We start from the raw sequence: 18,919 nt of genomic DNA, 5'->3' as shown, positions 1-18,919 counted from the left end.
TCAACTCTCAATGTGATACATTGGCCGAAAGGCAAATTGTAATGTTTACATCCGGGTGGGCGGGACTCATGCCTACCGGATGGTAGTTAACTGCCTTACCACCTTGTTCGAAAGTTTAATGGCCATTTCTTGTGTCGTTGCAAGTAATTCTTAATGTAAAGGGCCTCTGGTACTTGTGTAGTTAGGAAAAATACAAATTACTTGAAAAATCTTTTTTCAAGAATTACATAGTAGTACACATTGTAATAAATAATGCTTACTTTAGATAATTCAAGTTAATTATTTAATGTGGACAAATAATGGATTTTTAAAGATTAAGGCTAGGTACTTCTAATATAATTTTCAATTTCCAGGAGAAACAGCAGTACATGTGGCCTGTTGTCGGGGCCTTTTAAATGTTGTTGTTACACTTCTCAAACATGGGGGAGATCCTATGGTTACGGATAGTGCAGGGCGTGTTGCCATTCACTGTGCAGCCATTGCTGGGTCTTTGTAAGTACTTATTTTGTTTTTGTAGGTGTGTTCTGTTTTCATACACTGTACAGCATTTAGCAACTGTAAAAGAGGTGTTTTGTGGAACTTATATCTAAATATATTATGGAAAATTCCTGAATTTTCTCATAGAGGAATATTCACTAATTACTGTATTTTAATTTGATTTTAAAATTGTTTTAATATTAATGTAAATAGCAAAATATCAATAAAATGCCAAATTAAAATCCTGAACATTCACAAAACAGCTTACCAATGTACATCAACACTGTAGTTTTCTCTCTCTCTCTCTCTCTCTCTCTCTCTCTCTCTATTCATATATACATATCCTTTAATGGAAAAACATCAGAAAATCAATAAAATTGTATTTCACTTACAGAATAAACTGTATTATATATTGATCTATTATTATGTTAAGGGGATCGGCCGGTTTCTGACTTTTTTAATGACAGGTTGTTGATATTTAGGGGGTTTGTTAAAGGATATTGTGTGGAACTTCTGGGGACAAAATTTTTGTTCAGTGACCTTAGGTTTTGACGCCAGAGCATTTTTCGGCCAAAAATGGCCATTTTCAAAATGCATCTCCTCCTTTGCTTTTTGGTTTTAAGGGATGAGATTTGAACCACATATAAAACACATATGGACCTTCGATATAAAGCTGGGGATTTTTTATTTTTCAATTATTTTTCGAGATATGATTTTTTTTTTTTATGAAATTTTCCCGGAAAACTTACAGGGAAAAAATTGCCAAAAATCAGAAACTCAAAATATTAAAAAATCCCCAGCTTTTTTTTAATCTACCATGTTTCCCCTTATTATATATGAAATTTCATTTAGATTGTCCGATGCTAAGGGAGGAGATACATTTTGAAGGTGAAAAACTTTTTGAGAAATGGGCCTTCAAAGTTTTAGGTACATAAAAAAAGTTAAAAGACTGTGTTACCATTAATTTTATGGTTTTATTTTTTATTTTTGAGTATTAATGCAAAATTATTATGAATAGGAATATTAATTAATTGATTATCTTTGTGCCTAAGACACATTATTATAAATTTTAGGCTCCTGGTCCCCCCCTAGATACTCTAGGGTATCATAGTTGCCTACACTACTCATTGTCGCCAGGTTATGTGGTTATTTAAAATCCTCCAGCTTCATATTCTTGAATTTTCTTGTGTATTTTCTTTCTTTCTGGGAATTTCTTCTTTCTGACACTCGATCTTCTTTCTTTATCTTGAAGTTCTAGGCTTCATTGAAGAGCAGATATCTAAGATGGCGTGAATACTTGCTATTTCCCATCGGTTTTATACCAAGCGTTCCTTGTAATCTCTTCAGTCCCGCGAATCCATAATCTTCCAACAAAGAATGATAGATTACTGCCACATTGGTTTTGTAAATTGGAGCCTTCCTTCCTTCTGTAGAAATCGGTGGGCATTTTGCGGGTTCTAAAATAATTTTCCTTCTGCATTTAGGACATATCTTTTTTACTAGTGTCTCAAATCCATCCCTTGCCAAATGGATCCTCGGAATTACTTTGCATCCACAATTTGGTATTCGTGATTCAAGTAATTTTTCAAGTCTTGCTTCACTTATTATTATCATTTTATTTTCACTATCGTTGATAATATCAGCCTCCGATCTACTGCTTTCTTCTTCTAAAATATCTTTGCCCTTTAGCAGTGATGAACGAATAAAGAGACGATTAGGGGTGGATGTGGTTGGTCTCTGGTCAGCAGAGATCATAGCGTGCGCCATTTGCTGCGCGGCCTTTCTCTCTCTCTCTCGTCGTCCCCCTCTATGGCACTAGTTTCTTGAATTCTCTGTTCTACTTCTTCGATGGGCATATCCAATTGGCTTTTCCGCATTCTAGAGGCATGAAGTGAAGTCTTGGACCTTTTAGGCATGGTGAAAAACTAAAAACACTGCAGAAAATACAAGAGTTCAGTCAAGGCTAGCGAGCGTGAAAAAATGCGACCTTATAACGTGCAAGTTTTATAGGCAACTGTTGGACAGTGGCCACACGCTGAGCCTCATGACTCATGATGCGTGCTTTGTCTTGTCTAGGAATAACTAAGAAGGTGCCAATTAGGCTATTATTGACATAATATATTTCATTTCAAAGGAAGTTTTCGTAACATATATCACAAAAACTATACCAGACTAAATCATTTGCGCTACTGGTGTTTTGTGGGTATAAAGTTATTGTTACATTTCAGGCCATAACTAGAAAAGTAAGGCGAATTTTAGTATAATACTTCGTGGACACATTCTTGAATGCTCTACGAAGCCAAAGAATTTTTTTCAGCAAATCGAATATGTTTCATATTTTTTGGGTTTTTTAGGCAGCCGATCCCCTTAATGTTATGTATAAAAAAAATATTGTCCCAACATTTGTAATTGTTTTTACAGTAGGTCCATGTTGCCATATTTTTTTCTTTCTCAGATTTACTGAACCATACTTCATTACAAGTTTAGTTGACGCTATGATTATCATACACATTATAACAGTACACAAGAGAATATTTCATCTCTGTTGATGTGTCATCTCGAATGTCAAGTCTAGTCTTGTCCCCAGCTTTGGTGCTGAGACTTCATTTGTAGTACATCAACACCATTTCTCTCTCTCTCTCTCTCTCTCTCTCTCTCTCTCTCTCTCTCTCTCTCTCTCTCTCTCTCTCTCTCTCTCAATGAAATATGAATTACAGGTACTCCTCACTTGATAATGTACTCATTTTACAACAACTCTGAGTATAAAAAAAAAACATAAAATGAGAATAATAGTATTGCCAAATGGTGGCCAAGAGAAAAGCTATTCAGTGCTGATAATTTAGCCTAGCCTAAGTTTTGAAAACTTTGAAATCTATGGCTAAAACAATAAATAAGGCTTTAATATACCTTATAAAGAGAAGCTATACAGTGGGGCATCGCTTAATCGCGGATCAGCAATCACGGAATCAGTCATTCACGGGTTTTTTCTTGGACCGCTTCTCATGCTATATCACTGGTATGAATCGCAGCATTGCGGGACAAACATGTTGTGTATGTGATGTTTATCAGTAGGCTAAGCCTCGGCCGCGGTCCGATAATCACCAACATACATGAAACAACTCACATTATGATATTAAATGACAATAAATGTAATAAAACTATTCTCACCTCATATATTATTGGCATATCTTCATAATAAATAGCCTATTCAAGATATATGTATGACATTCATTGGTAAGCTAAACCTAGTTGGAGTTCGATAACCACCAACAAACATGAACAGATTCACATTTTGATATTAACTGACAATAAAGGTAATAAAACCATTCTCACCTTATGTATTATAGGCATATCTGAATTAAGTTCCATTTGGCAACTATAAACAGTATTGATATTGGTAAAATGACATCAGTTGATTATTTTAAGAATGTAAACAAAACCAGAATGCAAATGGTAGATTGCTATGTTCATATCATAATACTATAATATGGCAATAATACATGCAATATGATTAGACACAGTAAAAAAACAGTTTTTTTAAAATGATGCATTATTGTCAATACACAACTATTATTCAACTTTTGCTAATGGATATTTGTCAATGTTACAACATTAGTGGCGTGGTTGGTATGGTGTTGGCGTCCTGCCTCGGTGGCCGCGGGTTCGATTCTCGGCCATTCCATTGAGAAGTGAGAGATGTGTACTTCTGGTGATATAAATTCACTCTTGACGTGGTTCGGAAGTCACGTAAAGCCGTTGGTCCCGTTGCTGAATAACCATTGGTTCCATGCAACGTAAAAACACCATACAAACAAACAACCTAATCAGACAACAGTCTCTCTCTCTCTCTCTCTCTCTCTATAGAGAAACAGCTGATTGCTGATGTCATATCGAACGTTTACCAAGTTGTGTTTAAGTTGTCACTGCCGATATTCAATGGTGGCTTCCAAAGGTAAAAATAAAATACATTTTTACTCATTCTTCATGTAATAGAGATCTGAAGAAAGAATATCTCTCTCTCTCTCTCTCTCTCTCTCTCTCTCTCTCTCTCTCGTCTCTCATTCTCATCTCTCCTTCTCTCTTCTTCTCTCTCTCTTCTCTCTCTCTCTCTTCTCTCTCACCTCTCATAATAAAAGGGTTCATTAAAAAAATAAATTTCGTGGAATAATTTCATATCAGTGAAATCAACTTTTATCTATGCGAACCCAGCCAGCTGACAAAATGTATGTACGTATATGAAAATCAAATTATGGTAGCGTTCACAGCAAGATTATCTTTCGAAATTATAATAGTACTACAGTAGGGCCTCGATGATCTCGGGGGATAGGACCCAGAACCGCTCGTGATAAGTAAATACCCGTGTTATCCTGGTACCCCCTCAAAAATTGCTAAAAACTGCCTACTAAAATAGTTAACCCACCCAAGACCACTATTCCAATGTTTATAACTGCTTACTTTAGTTCAAACACCAATTATGTCTTCAACTATCACCTTAAATTAAATTCAAGATAGTTTCAAAGTTATTTTACAACATTAGCCTAAAAAATATATGTAGTATACGTGCTACTGCACATAGGCTATGTAGCCTACTAGCATATGGATTGCAGCTTGAAACCTACATATGCATGCTCATGTGGGCCTCTTTTCTTCACAATACATGTTAATATATTACACGTAATAACCTTCATCTGACGTTTAGGCTTCTTTCCCATAAGAGTAAAAGAATTGGGGCTTTCAGATGCCACATAATTAACTCGTTTAAATGGGTACAATTTAAAGAACGCGACGAACACGACTTCAATAACAACATAAACAAAACGTGGTTAGGCCAGTGTTGCCAAATGGGAATGGCAATTTCTTGCTAGATTTTGCTCCATAAAGTGCTAAAAATTCACATCATACACAACAATACCACCCAGCCAATTTCAACCGATTGCTCTCTTTTTTTCAATTCAAACATGTTTCTAACATACACAGTGTACTTGTACATTACGTTACATGATTCCTAATAATTTCGAAACCTATTCTGTTCAATTCCTGAAAATGGTTTTGCAAGATTTTTTCTTTTTCTTACATGATCTATAAAATATAATAGAATAAAAGAAATATTAAACTTAACATTACAAAGTTTTGATGTCAAAATACGTATGCTAGATGTATTTGAAAACAAATGCAAGTTTTCCTGTCAGATGCTGGATTGAAAATTTTCTTGCTAATTACCTCAAGAAAATGAAAGCGAGCATTAAAAATGCAAAATTGGTAACACTGGACTCAACAGATCCGTGTTAGTAGTACAAATGATAGTTATTGTATCATTTAAAATATCAAAATAAACGGAGTCGCAAAGCCGATTCTATTCATGTTTTTCTAAACACTTAGCCTAAAAGGAAAACTTTATTTTGTTTGTTTCATCGTGCCACAAACCCCTGACAATGCAGAGTACATATGATCATTCTAAACTATTATTTTCTACCAGAATAGCAATGATATTGTGTATTTAAAATGAATGTTACGTATATTCCCAAACATTATTACTACCATGAGTACTATTACAATTTCGAAAGATAATCTTGCTGTGAACCCTACCATAATTTGATTTTCATGTATGTACGTACAATTTGTCAGCTGGCTGGCTTCGCGTAGATAAAAGTTGATTTCACTTATGTGAAATTATTACACAGATAGCCTTTTTATTATGAAGATATGACGATGATATAGAAGGTAAAAAATTGTTCTACTTATGTATCTCATTTACGCTTCGTCACAGAGAGAGAGAGAGAATTTCGTTTACGCTTCGTCGCAGAGAGAGAGAGAGAGAGAGAATTTCGTTTACACTTCGTCGCCGAGAGAGAGATTCTTTCTTCAGATCTCCATTACACGAAGAATGAGTAAACATGTATTTTAGTTTAACTTTTGGAAGCCACCATTGAATATCGGCAGTGACAACTTAAACACAACTCGATAAATGCTCGATAGTTATGGCAGATGACGTCAGTAATCAGCTGTTTCTCTGTAGAGAGAGAGCATGAGAGAGACTGTTGCCTGATTTGGTTGTAACATTGACAGATATCCATTAGCAAAAGTTGAGTGATGATCATTTTAATAGAACTGTCGATTTACTATGTCTAATAATCTTGCATGTATTATTACCATATTGTAGTATTATGATATGAACATAGTGATCTACCATTTGCATTCTGGTTTTGTTTACATTCTTAAAATAATCATATGATATATAACATGAGAATGGTTTTATTACCTTTATTGTCAGTTAATATCATAATGTGAATCTGTTCATGTATGTTGGTGGTTATCGCGCTGCAACTAGGTTTAGCCTACCAATGAATGTCATACATATACATACCTTGAATAGGCTATTTATTATGAAGATATGCCAATAATATATAAGGTGAGAACAGCATTATTACCTTTATTGTCAGTTAATATCATAATGCGAGTTGTTTCATGTATGTTGGTTATTATCGGACCGTGGCCAAGGCATAGCCTACTGATAAACATCGCATACGCAACAAATTTGTCCCGCGATGCTGTTATTCATACCAGCGATATAGCATGAGAAGCTGTCCAAAAAAAAACCTGTGAACGACTGATTCCGTGATTACTGATCCGCGATTAAGCGATGCCCCACTGTAGTCATGGTAGTAATAATGATTGGAATATACGTAACATTCATTTTCAATACAAAATATTGTTATTCTGGTAGTAAATAATAGTTTAGAATGATCATATGTACTCTGCATTGTCAGGGGTTTGTGGCAGCGATGAAACAAACAAAATAACGTTTGTTTCGATACGTAATACAAACCTTCAGTCCTTTAACATTAGGAAGGTACTTAGCGGCAGCTGAACCGGTCGTAAGCTTCAAACAAGGGGGTTTGGCAGTTAACTACTTGTCCGGCAGTTAGCGGTACGCTCGACTGCGAGGTGAGGAGTCACTTTGCTATCGGCCACGCTAGTGGATGGACGTGCTGCTCTTCGTCTCTCTGCCCTCTTCTGTCGTATGCTTGGTTTGCTTCACTCCGTGAAGACTTTTTCGCTTTTTCTTTTACTTGTGTGTATTTGCAAGTATATAAGTAAGTACGTGTCTTCTTTTGTTTTAATTTGTGAGAAATGGAACAACAAGAGCTGGAGAAACCCCCTCGCCCCCCATCAACCGCAGATTGTGCCCCAGTGTTGGGGGCCATAAGTGTGGGGCTTTCTGCTCTTTTGTAGAGGTAGATCCTCATGATTTTTGTGCTCGGTGTAGAGGGTGAGAATGCTCTCGCACCGAGACTTGTGATACATGTATTTTTTTGTCGGAGGAGCAGTGGGAGCGCTATGGGGGGAGGAAGAAGCCGCGAAAGCCGGCCTAGGAGTCGTCGGAGGATTCTCCGACTACGCCCTTCATCATGGACGTGTCTTCCTCTTTTCTCCCTCCATCTTGGCTCCCTCATATGGTTCCTTCCCCTTTGGGGGAGGTTTCTCACTCCCTCGATCAGTCGAGCGTGGAGGAGGGGGCGAGATACCCCGACATCCAGTTGTACTCAGGGTTCTCCGTTCGTTCGGGCTGGGAACTGTCCTCCCCCCCCTGGGCGAGGGGGACCCCCCCACTAATCTACCTGACTTTTCCTTCCTCAGACTTGCTGACCACAGGCGACGATCTCGGACGGGCCTGGTACTCGCTGGGGCTGCAAGGGACACCGATGGTCCAGGGGCTGCTGAGTCATCTGGCAAGAGGAGCCATGCTGGTAACGCACGGGCCGACCACCACGACTACCACGACGGTGTCCACGCTGGGCTATGCTGCTCCGCCTCACCTGGTATATACTCAGCATGTAGCCACGGTGACCCCGACAGCTGCTGTGCAGGCACCGCTGCCGGAGGTTTCGATGCCCGCTGCTACGCCGCCACCTGGTTTTGCCGCTCCTGTTGCAGCCCCGGACTTCCGGTGTCCCAAGAGCTCTCCGCTAGACCTGCCTCCTGTGCAGGGGATGCTGACGGTTCCTGCCCCGCCTCCTGTTCCTGAGTATGCTGCCGCTCCAGCTTTGGTACCAGTTCCTGCCATCGTTGTTCCTGCCCGTGGTTTTGCTGCTCCCACCCCAGGTCCTTCCAGACAGGTGCAGCCGGGCCCTGTTGCTTTAGCAACTGCCCCGGCTCTGTCCTGGATGGAAGACCTGACGGTGGTGCTGAGGAAGCTGACGAAGAGGAAGAGGAAAAGGAGGAAGGTGTCGTCTTCGTCTACATCGTCTTCTTCGTCGTCTTCGCCTGCCACCGCTTCCCCTTCAACTTCTAAGGCCCCAAAGCCGAAGAAGAAGAAGGCTGCCTCCTCCCCCTATAAGATGTCTCGTGCCGAGACTTCTAAGGGCCCGTCCCACTCCGGTGGGATAGTTGGGACTTCGTCGGTCCCCCTGTTCCTTCAGGAATGGGGCCCGTCTCTCCTTCCGCAAGGAAGAAGAAGACAGGGACCGGAGGAGTGTCGGCTAACACCGGCACCTCCTCACCTGGCGCCAGAGGTTCTGCCTCGGCGCCAGGTACCGTCTCGGCCTCTCGTTCGCGAGAGTCACCGAGTGTATGGTCACCTGCGGGTGACCGGACAGCCAAGACCCAGGCTTCCGAGTCCTCTCGGCGCAAGACCAGCGATCGCTCTCGCGGCGATGCGCTGGTACCCAGGGTTGACTCGACAGTCCTAGACCGCTTGCAGGCTGAGGCGAGGAAGCGGTCCTCTTGGTCGCCTGAACCAGCCTCGGCTGGTCCAAGTGGCTTGGACCAGCCGCGAGGACAGGCCTTGCTCCCACCGCGACAGCAGACTCTGCAGGTCCCCTGACCGCTGCTTCTACCGGGACCGGGCAGAGAAGGGGACCAGCAGCAGCTCTTCTGACGCTCGGGACCGTCGCCGCTGTTCTCGGTCCAGCCGCTTTCCCCGGGAAAGCCGCTCAACCAGACCTGCAGGTTGATCGCGACCACGGGTTGACGATCGCCTGCAGCCCCCTCAGCACACCGGCAGAGAGCCGGTGGGCGCGGGGGGAACGTCAGGTCTGCCTCTCCGATCCCTTCAACTTCCTCGGGCTTTACCAGGAAGAGCGAGGCAATCAGGAGCGATCACTAGGGGCGCACCCCTCGCAATCCCGCCATAACGCCCTACGAACCTGGCACGGTCCTCGGACCAACAAGATCATATGCGCAAGTGGTTGGAGGAGACCAGGAGGGGGTCTGTCGTGGTTCCTCCTGTGGAAGGAGGAGGGTCTCGGGAGTGACTCCCGAGATCCAGAGGTCGTTCACGGAGGTAATTGCGCTGATTCGTCAGCACAACAACCTCGGAGAAGGATCGCCGCTCCCACCTACTGAACCCACATCGGGCTTGGAGGCGTTCTGGGGACCTAAGAAGGAACCCAGGACGGCAGTGGGTCTGCCGGAATCAGCCTTGGCTGACAGCATACTAGGCCAAGTGGATGCTCTCGTCTCCGGACAGGAGGGTTCGCTTCGGTCCGGTAGGTTTGCTAAGCTCCTTCCTCCACCTCTACCGCAACAGAGGCGCTTTTACGTGCCTTCAGAGGACCCTCTGCTGCCTAAACAGGTTAACCCGGAGCTAGCCAGGCTAACTCCAGCGGTGTCTCTGCCACAGCTCTTGTCGGAGAACCTCTGGTTCTTGCAGCAGGAGGCACTTGCCTTGGAGTCTACCCCAATGGCAGCATTCCAAGCAGTCTCATGGCTCGATCTGTGGTGCCTCTCAGTGTCGAAAACCGCGGCCTCCTTAGGGAACATCACTCTTGAAGGGGACCCGGCTTTCGTGAGACTGTGCCAGTCTGAGGGTAGGGCTATCGCCTACCTGGCCCACCAGACGGCCAACCTGTGGGCCAACCTGGTTCTCCGGTGTAGAGACGCTGTTCTCACCCAAGTGACCAGGGCGGCCGGGCATGAGGCGGCTCTGGGTCTTCGCAACGAACCGGTACGGAGTTCCTCTTCCCAGGAGAGATGGTGGACGCTGCGGTGGAAAGACGGCGCACTGACGGCGCACAAGATGATCGCATCACCGAAGCCCAAAGGAAAGACTCTGCCTTCAACTTCTTCAAGGAACGACCACCACCAGCCCTCCTCCCAGCCCTCCTTCTCACGAGGGGGGGCATGGAAGAAGAAGTCGAAGAGAGGTGGGAAACGCTATAGACGGCGTTACCCCTTCACCTGCTGCCGAAAGTGGGGGGGGTGTCTGGCGAGCCAATGAGCAGCATGGCAGCGCTACGGTGCGGAGACCTGGATAGTGAACATTCTTCAGGAGGGATATCTACTACCCTTCGAGTCTCAAGTCACCCCTCACCTCCAACCCGGTTCATCTGCAAACCTACGTTCTTGGCTCGACCAAGGACGTGACGCTTCGGCAGGAAGTAGAAGCCATGCTGAGCAATCGCACTGTGGAGATCGTTCAGGATCAGTCGCCGGGCTTCTACAGCCGCTTCTTCCTAGTGGAGAAGTCCTTGGGGGGCTGGCGCCCGGTGATAGATCTCTCTTCCCTTGAACCAATTCGTTCGCCAGACTCGGTTCACGATGGAATCAGCACGTTCAGTGCTCGATTCCATCAGGGAGAATGACTTCATGCTTTCTGTGGGGCTGAAGGACGCATATTTCCAGATACCCGTCCATCAATCCTCCAGGAAGTACCTCCGTTTCATCCTCGACGGGACGGTGTACCAATTCAGGGCACTTTGTTTTGGTCTCTCTACCGCTCCACAGATGTTCACGCGAGTGTTCACGCTGGTGTCGGCTTGGGCCCACTCGGTAGGACGTCTCTTGAGGTATCTCGACGATTGGTTAGTCCTGGCGAGCTCTTGCTCGCAGTTGCTGCAGGACAGAGATCGACTCCTGGAATTCTGCCGCGATCTGGGAATCGTTGTGAATTACGAGAAGTCAGAGCTCGAACCCAAGCAGAGGATGAAGTACCTGGGCATGCTGATCGACACAGCAGCAGGGCGAGTCTTCCCTGCAGATTCGCGGATCAGCAGGTTCAGGGAGGCAGAAAGACTGTTCCTGTCTCTACAGGAGCAACCAGCTCAGCAGTGGCAAGTCATGATCGGCCACCTGTCGTCTCTCAAGAAGTTAGTCCCTCACGGGCATCTTCACCTGCAGTCTCTTCAGTGAAGACTAAAGGAGTGTTGGTCACAGGCAAGGGACCCTCCCTTCTTCCCCGTGTCCTTCACGGAGGAGGTGAGTCGCCTCGCAGTCGAGCATACCACTAACTGCGGGACAAGTAGTTAACTACCGAACCCCCTTGTTTGAAGCTTAGGGCCGGTTCAGCTGCCACTAAGTACCTTCCTATAGTTAGGAAAAATAAAATTTTCTACAAATTGTTATTTTCTTTTTAGGCTACGTGTTTAGGAAAAACATGAATAGAATCGGCTCTGCGACTTAGTTTATTTTGATATTTTTAATGATACAATAACAATCATTTGTACTACTAACACGGATCTGTTGAGTCCAGTACGTATTACCAATTGCTCATTTTTAATGCTAGCTTTCATTTATTGAGGTAATTAGCACAAAAATTTTCAATCTAGCATCTGGCAGGAAAACTTGCATTTGTTTTCAAATACATCTAGCATACATATTTTGACATCAAAACTTTGTAATGTTAACCCTCTTACGCCGAAGCGGTAAAAAAAAAATTGTCTACCGTGTGCCGGAGGTGTTTCAGAGTGAGCGCGGAAGTGGAAAAAATATTTTTTTCAAAAAATCACAGCGCACTTAGTTTTCAAGATTAAGAGTTCATTTTTGGCTCCTTTTTTTGTCATTGCGTGAAGTTTAGTATGCAACCATCAGAAATGAAAAAAATTATCATTATCATATACGTATAAATAATGCGATATATGATAGCGCAAAAACAAAATTTCATATATAATTGTATTCAAATCGCGCTGTGCGCAAAACAGTTAAAGGTAACAAGTTACTTTTTTTTTTTAATTTACACTAAATTGCGATCATTTTGGTATATAACACATTGTAAAACGATAAAAGCAACACAGAGAAAATATTATCACAAAATAATGCATGAATTCGTAACGCGCGGACGTAAACAAATATGTTTTTCAAAAATTCACCATAAATCTAAATATAGTCCTAGTGACTTCCAATTTGTTTCAAAATGAAGACAAATGATTGAATATTACTATACTGTAAGAGTATTAGCTTACAATTGCAGTTTTCGACCATATCTGACGAGTTAAAGTTGACCGAATGTCAAATTTTTTATATATATATTTTTTTTTTATATGCAATTATTTCGGAAATAAGAAAAGCTACAACCTTCAAATATTTTTCGTTTTATTCTACATGAAATTGCGCACATTTTCATATATAAAACTCTATGAAATGCCTAATATGAAACGGAACAAATATTCCAAGAATGGGACGTACGCATTTCGGAGATTTGTGGCGGAGAATCCGCGCGCGGAGGGAAGGAAAGATTTTTTTTTAAATTCACCATAAATCTAAATATTTTGCTAGAGACTTCGAATTTGTTTCAAGATGAAGATAAATGACTGAATATTACTAGACTGTAAGAGTTTTAGCTTACAATTGCGTTTTTCGACCATTTCGGTAGAGTCAAAGTTGACCGAACGTGGTTTTTTTTTATTTATCGTGATTTATATGCAAATATTTCAAAAATGAGAAAAGCTACAACCTTCAATTATTTATTGTTTATTTCTACATGAAATTGCGCACATTTTCATATATAAAACTTTATGTAATGGCTAATTAAAATGGTGCAAACATTACCACAATCGCACGTATGATTTTTTCGGAAGAGTTACCGTGCGAACGTAAAGAAAATGTTATTTTTTTCATAAATTCACCATAAATCGAAATATTGTGCTAGAGACTTCCAATTTGTTGCAAATTGAAGGTAAATGCTTGAATATTACTAGAATATACGCGTTTTAGCTTAAAATTGCATTTTTCTACCATTTCGGTAGAGTCAAAGTTGACCGAAGGTTGAAATTTTGGCAATTATCGTTATTTATATGAAAATATCTCAAAACTGATAAAAGCTACAACCATGGGTTGTTTTTAGTTGTATTGTGCATGAAATTGCGCACATTTCCATATATAAAACTTTATATAACGGCTAATTTTAAAATGGTGCAAACATGACCACAATCGCATGTATGATTTTTTTTGGAAGAGTTACCGCGCGGACATAAGGAAAAAGTTTTTCATAAATTCACCATAAATCGAAATATTGTGCTAGAGACTTCAAATTAGTTGCAAAATTAAGGTAAATGATTGAATATTACTAAAATATAAGAGTTTTAGCTTACAATTGCGTTTTTCGACCATTTCGGTAGAGTCAAAGTTGACCGAAGGTTGAAATTTTGGCAATTATCGTTATTTATATGAAAATATCTCAAAACTGATAAAAGCTACAATCATGAGTATTTTATTGTTGTATTCTACATAAAAATGCGCACATTTTCATATAATACTTCATGTAATGGCTAATTTACAATGGTACAAAAATTATGTCAAAGTGACGAAATAATTTCCGAGATGTGTCACAGATACTTTTTAGTGCGGCAAGAAAGAAATTCGCGCTTGCGCGCCTGCATAACGATTGTAAACAAAACAACACCTTGATCCGTGAACTCCCAGCATCCCCCAAGGCGCGTGATTCAAAATTTTTAGGCTGGTAGGCCTATAAGTATTTATCTGCGAATTTAAAAAAAAACTTTTGTAAGTCGACGTAAAATACGTCCGGTCGGCACACGGGAGACAAAAAATGTCGACGTAAAATACGTCCAGTCGGCGTAAGAGGGGTAAGTTGAATTTTTGTACATGAATTTCTGTCAGTATGATACTTAGCCTTTACGTCTCGACGTCCCACGACAGAATTCAAAACTCGCGGCACACGCGACAGGTAGGTCAGGTGATCTACCTTACCCGCCGCTGGGTGGCGGCTGTAAGAACCAATCTCCCTTTCCAGTCAGAATTTTTCTGTCGCCGGTGACGACTACACCTGTGGTTGTTACCTCCTGACAGCTTTATTCGATTCTCGTTGCCGTGGATTTATTTGGACTGACTTTCGGTGAAGTACCTGATCTTGTTGGCTTGGCATACGCATTTGTGGATTGTTTTTGGATATTGATTTGGATTTTTCTTTGATTTCGAGATGTCTGAGTTAGATGGTTTAAGAAATCTTCTAATGGTTTGTTTATGGTGTGCTCTATGGATGAATGCAAGGTGAGACTACCGAAAGCTACGGTAGATCCTCACACAGTTTGCTTTAAATGTAGAGGGAAAGAATGTTCTTTTGTTAACCCGTGTAATGAGTGTGAGAAGTTGGATGAGGGTGAATGGAAGGCTCTTTCTTCCTACTTGAGGAAGTTAGAGAAAGACAGGGTGAGAAAGGCTCGTCTAGGAGTTCTAGTAAGTCCCTCGTATTAGCGAGGCGGTAGAAGAAAATCCTGTTGTAGCATTAGAACCTCCTCCAGTTTCAGCTCCTGCGCCCTGCATCGAACCTAAGGATACGACTACGGAAGTGGCAACCATGAGAGCCACGATCCTTAGCATGGAAAAAAGAAGATTCGTTCGTTGCAAGGTAAGAGTAGTGAAGGTGAATTGTGCAGTGACCCCAGTGCAGTGGAGGGTGCGTCTGATCGTCTCCTTAATGCTTCCAGGCCTAGACCTCTTCCAGACTCCCAGTCCCAGTGGAGGAGGAAAGTCAACAGCCGCAGGAAGGGTTAGGGAGAACTCCCACCGATCAGGCGTCCCCTCGGTAGATCCTGATGCTCGTACCCAGGCTGCCCTTGTTCGCGCGAAGAAGGAGGTATTTGCGCCAATGCTTCTCTTCTTCTTCCTCACCTTCGCCTAGAAGAGGATGGAGCGCCTCGGATTCTTCGCGTCCGCTGAAGAGAGCCTGGAAGGCTCCTGGCGCCTTTCCTTCCAGCCCGGAAGTTTTTCCAGAAGAGCCGGAAGTAGAGATCAAGAAACCCAGGATGGAGCAGGAGTTCTCGCCCTCATAGTAGCTTCGAGCCCCTCTTCTCCGGTTGGAGGATTTTGCAAGATCTCCAGCTCGAATTCTTGCTGGACTGCAAGCGCAGATTTCGGCTCTGGCGGGCTCCTTGGCAGGAGGAACGCGTCGGAAAGACGTCTCTCTCCCTGTCAAGAAGTCTAGGATTCCTTCGCCTGTGTTACCGTCTCAGTCAGAGTCGGTTCTCTCTCCTGTATCAGCGGATGGAAGGAGGTGCTCTTCCCTCGGCAGACGTCTTGTCGTCTTCCAGGCGTCAATCGCCCAAGAAGCTTTCTCCTGGTGACTACATCTCTCCAGTAGGAAGGGATCTAGCGCCTAGTAGGCGTTCGTCTAAAGACAGGCGTACAGCCTCGTCTTCTCGCGCATTTCCGAAGATCCTTCATTCTCCGGATAAGAGAGCCTACTCTTTGATGGATTCGTCAAGAGACAGGATCTCGCCTTTTGTTAGGCGCCTTGAGCCTAGTAGGCGCTACTCCCCAAGTAGACGCTCTCCCGCTCCCAAGCGTGGTGCGGAGGATAGGCGCTTTTCTTCCCCCTGATAGGCGCGGCTCTCCTTTTAGCTGCTCTGTTCAGGACAGGCGTGTAGAGCCTGAAAGATATGTCTCTTCTGGAGACTACCTTTTGAAGAGACACACAAGTCTGGATCGAAGTTTGTGGAGCATGGTAGACGCCGGTCACCTAGTAGGCGACCTTCTCCAGGGCTTCGCTCTCCTGTAAGTAGGCGCCAAGAGCCTAGTAGGCGTTCGCCTCATGGTAGGCGCAGCTCGCCTAGCAGCCGCTCTCCTTTGAACAGGCGCATGGATCCTGAGAAGCGCCTTGAGCATAGTAGGCTCTCCTCTCCTAGCAGGCGCTCCCCTTTGGAAGCCCGGCTTTCTAGGAGTAGGATTAAGGATCAAAGAGCACGCACTCATCAGAGTAGGAAGGACTCATTTGAGAGGACTCTCCAGAAACTTTGGCTTCCCCTGATAGGCGCCAGTCTTGCTAGAGGCACTCTCTGGACAGGCGCACTTCTTTAGAGAAGGCTAACTGCCCTCGTAAAGAAGCGGAGGGTTCTTCAGTGGATGAAGTTGAACCTTCAGAAGAGGACTTGGTGAAGGACTCGTCAGTTTCGTCCTATAAGATCCTTACAGATCTCCTTCTTCAAGAGTTTGGAGACTCCCTTACTCCCGTCGCTCCTCCGTCTCCTCTCTCTTTATTCTCGACTTCGAAGAAGACGAAAGTTTCCTCTTGTGTGAGGATGAAGCCAACCATCTCAATGAAGAAGGCTTTGAGAGGTTTTGGTGATTGGCTGCTTTCTAAGGAAGAGAAAGAAAGACTGTGTGTTTTCTTTCCCTCCTTCCAAGCTTACGGGCAGACTGGGGTTTTGGTACGAGTCTGGAGAACCCCTAGGCCTGGGTCTTCCTTCATCGGCGGATGCGGGACTTCTCTTCTCTGGTAGATGCAGCACGACGGCTCGGTCTTCTTTTTGTTTTGTTGTCCTGCTAAAGACTACCTTCGGGGGCTTTATGGAATCGAGGCTTGCAAAAACCACCCTGCCCTTGGAAGGGGAAGAATGTTTTAAGAAGTCCTTGGAAGTCTTCAACTTCCTTGACTGGTCTTTGGGGGTCTTGGCTAAGAAGACTCAGAACCCGGATGCTTTTATTTCGCCAGAAGATCTCAACAGTGTTCTAACGTGCATTGATAAAGCAGTTAGAGATGGATCGAGCGAAATAGCCTCCCTGTTTGGAGCAGGGATCCTTAAGAAGAGATCAGTCTTCCTGCTCTTTTCTGACTAAGTCTGTTTCGCATGCCCAAAGAGCCTCTTCTGTATTCGCAGCTCTCGCCTCTGCTATTCCGAAGAAGCTAATACAGGACATCTCAGGATCTATCTCTGCGAAGGCGACTCAGGACATGCTCGCAGGCAGTCGGCACGGAAGCCTAGGACCGCCTTCCAGACGAAGACGAAGAGGAGACTCCAGCTAGACAGGAGCCCTTTCGAGGGGGGGCCCTCCCTTCTAGAGCCCTCTACCTCGAGAGGTAATATAACCTTTCAAGAGAGGTAGATCCTTCTCACGCTCTGCCAGAGCTAAGAAGTAGGGAAGTAGTCCTCCAAACACCAGTAGGTGCCAGACTTCTAAGATTCTCGGAAGCCTGGGCAAAGAGAGGAGCGGACAACTGGTCCCTCTCGATTATCCGGAAAGGATATCTGATTCCCTTTACGGAAAGACCACCGTTGACAACGACTCCGAGGGAGTTGGTGGCCAGGTACAGGGATCCCATCATGAACCTTGCTTTAACACAAGCAGTGGAAACAAATTTCGAGAAAGAGGCTATAGAGCTAGTGAGCGACCCTTGCTCAGCGGGCTTTTACAACCGCCTTTTTCTAGTTCCAAAAGCCTCAGGAGGTGGAGACCGGTCGGTTTGGATGTAAGCGCCCTGAATTTCTTTGTAGAAAAGAGGAAGTTCGCCATGGAGACGACATCCTCAGTGTTGGCGGCCCTTCGGCCAGGGGACTGGATGGTGTCCCTAGATCTTCAGGACGCTTACTTCCATATGCCTATCCATCCTTCTTCAAGGAAATACCTCAGGTTCATGATGGGAGGAAGGATATTCCAGTTCAGGGCTTTGTGCTTCGGCCTTTCAACAGCCCCTCAGGTCTTCACAGGCCTAATGAAAAATGTAGCAAGATGGCTACATTTGGAGGGAGTCAGAGTGTCCCTTTACTTGGACGACTGGCTAACTCAGAGCCAAGTCGCAGAAAAGATGTTTGGAGGACCTACAAAAGACCCTTTTCATGGCAAGTTCTCTGGGACTTTTTGGTGAACTTTCAAAAGTCTCAGTTGATCCCCAGTCAAGATCATATCTATCTGGGGATTCGGATGGCTTCTCTGGATTTTCGGGCTTTTCCGTCTCCAGAAAGGATAGCCCGAGGGTCAGAGAAAGTCAAAAGCCTTCCTAGAGAAAGAAGTATGCACAGCGAGGGAGTGGATGAGTTTGTTGGGGACACTCTCCTCGTTGGAGCAATTCCTTTCTCTAGGAAGGTTGCACCTCAGACCTCTCCAGTTCTTTCTACATCGAAACTGGAGGTGTCGTTCGCAAAACCTAGAGTTCTCCTTCGAGATCTCAAGGGAAATCAAGAAGGACCTCTCTTGTGGGCCAACCCTCTCAGGTTTGCAGAAGGGATGTCCCTTCACATTCCGAACCCCAACCAAGTGTTGTATTCCGACGCCTCGGAAACATGGTTTGGGGGAGCAACGCTCGGGCTCAAGATAAGTGTCAGGCACCTGGAAGAAGGAACAGGCGACCTGGCCACATCAACAAGAAGGAGCTGATGGCGGTTTTGGCTAGCTTTGAAAGCTTTCGAGCCCCACGTCCTAGCTTCAGCAGTACAGATCAACTCGGACACACCACGGCCCTGGCTTACATCAGGAAGCAGGGGGGACTCAC

At 43.9% G+C, this 18,919-nt stretch overlaps 1 protein-coding gene across 2 annotated transcripts in view; it reads left to right on the top strand.

The window, feature by feature from the left end:
- LOC135205485 (uncharacterized) overlaps positions 1-18,919 on the top strand; it is a 144,113-nt gene that overhangs the window by 39,437 nt on the left and 85,757 nt on the right. For both annotated transcript variants that reach the window (XM_064236196.1, XM_064236197.1), the window contains exon 4: positions 354-492. In XM_064236196.1, the coding sequence (XP_064092266.1) occupies positions 354-492 (139 nt within the window). The remainder of the gene's footprint in view (positions 1-353; positions 493-18,919) is intronic.

The sequence above is a fragment of the Macrobrachium nipponense genome, chromosome 24, assembly GCF_015104395.2.
Source record: "Macrobrachium nipponense isolate FS-2020 chromosome 24, ASM1510439v2, whole genome shotgun sequence".
NCBI classification, from domain to species: domain Eukaryota; kingdom Metazoa; phylum Arthropoda; class Malacostraca; order Decapoda; family Palaemonidae; genus Macrobrachium; species Macrobrachium nipponense.
Note: the sequence above shows the minus strand (reverse complement) of the source record. Positions and strands in the feature narration are given on the sequence as shown.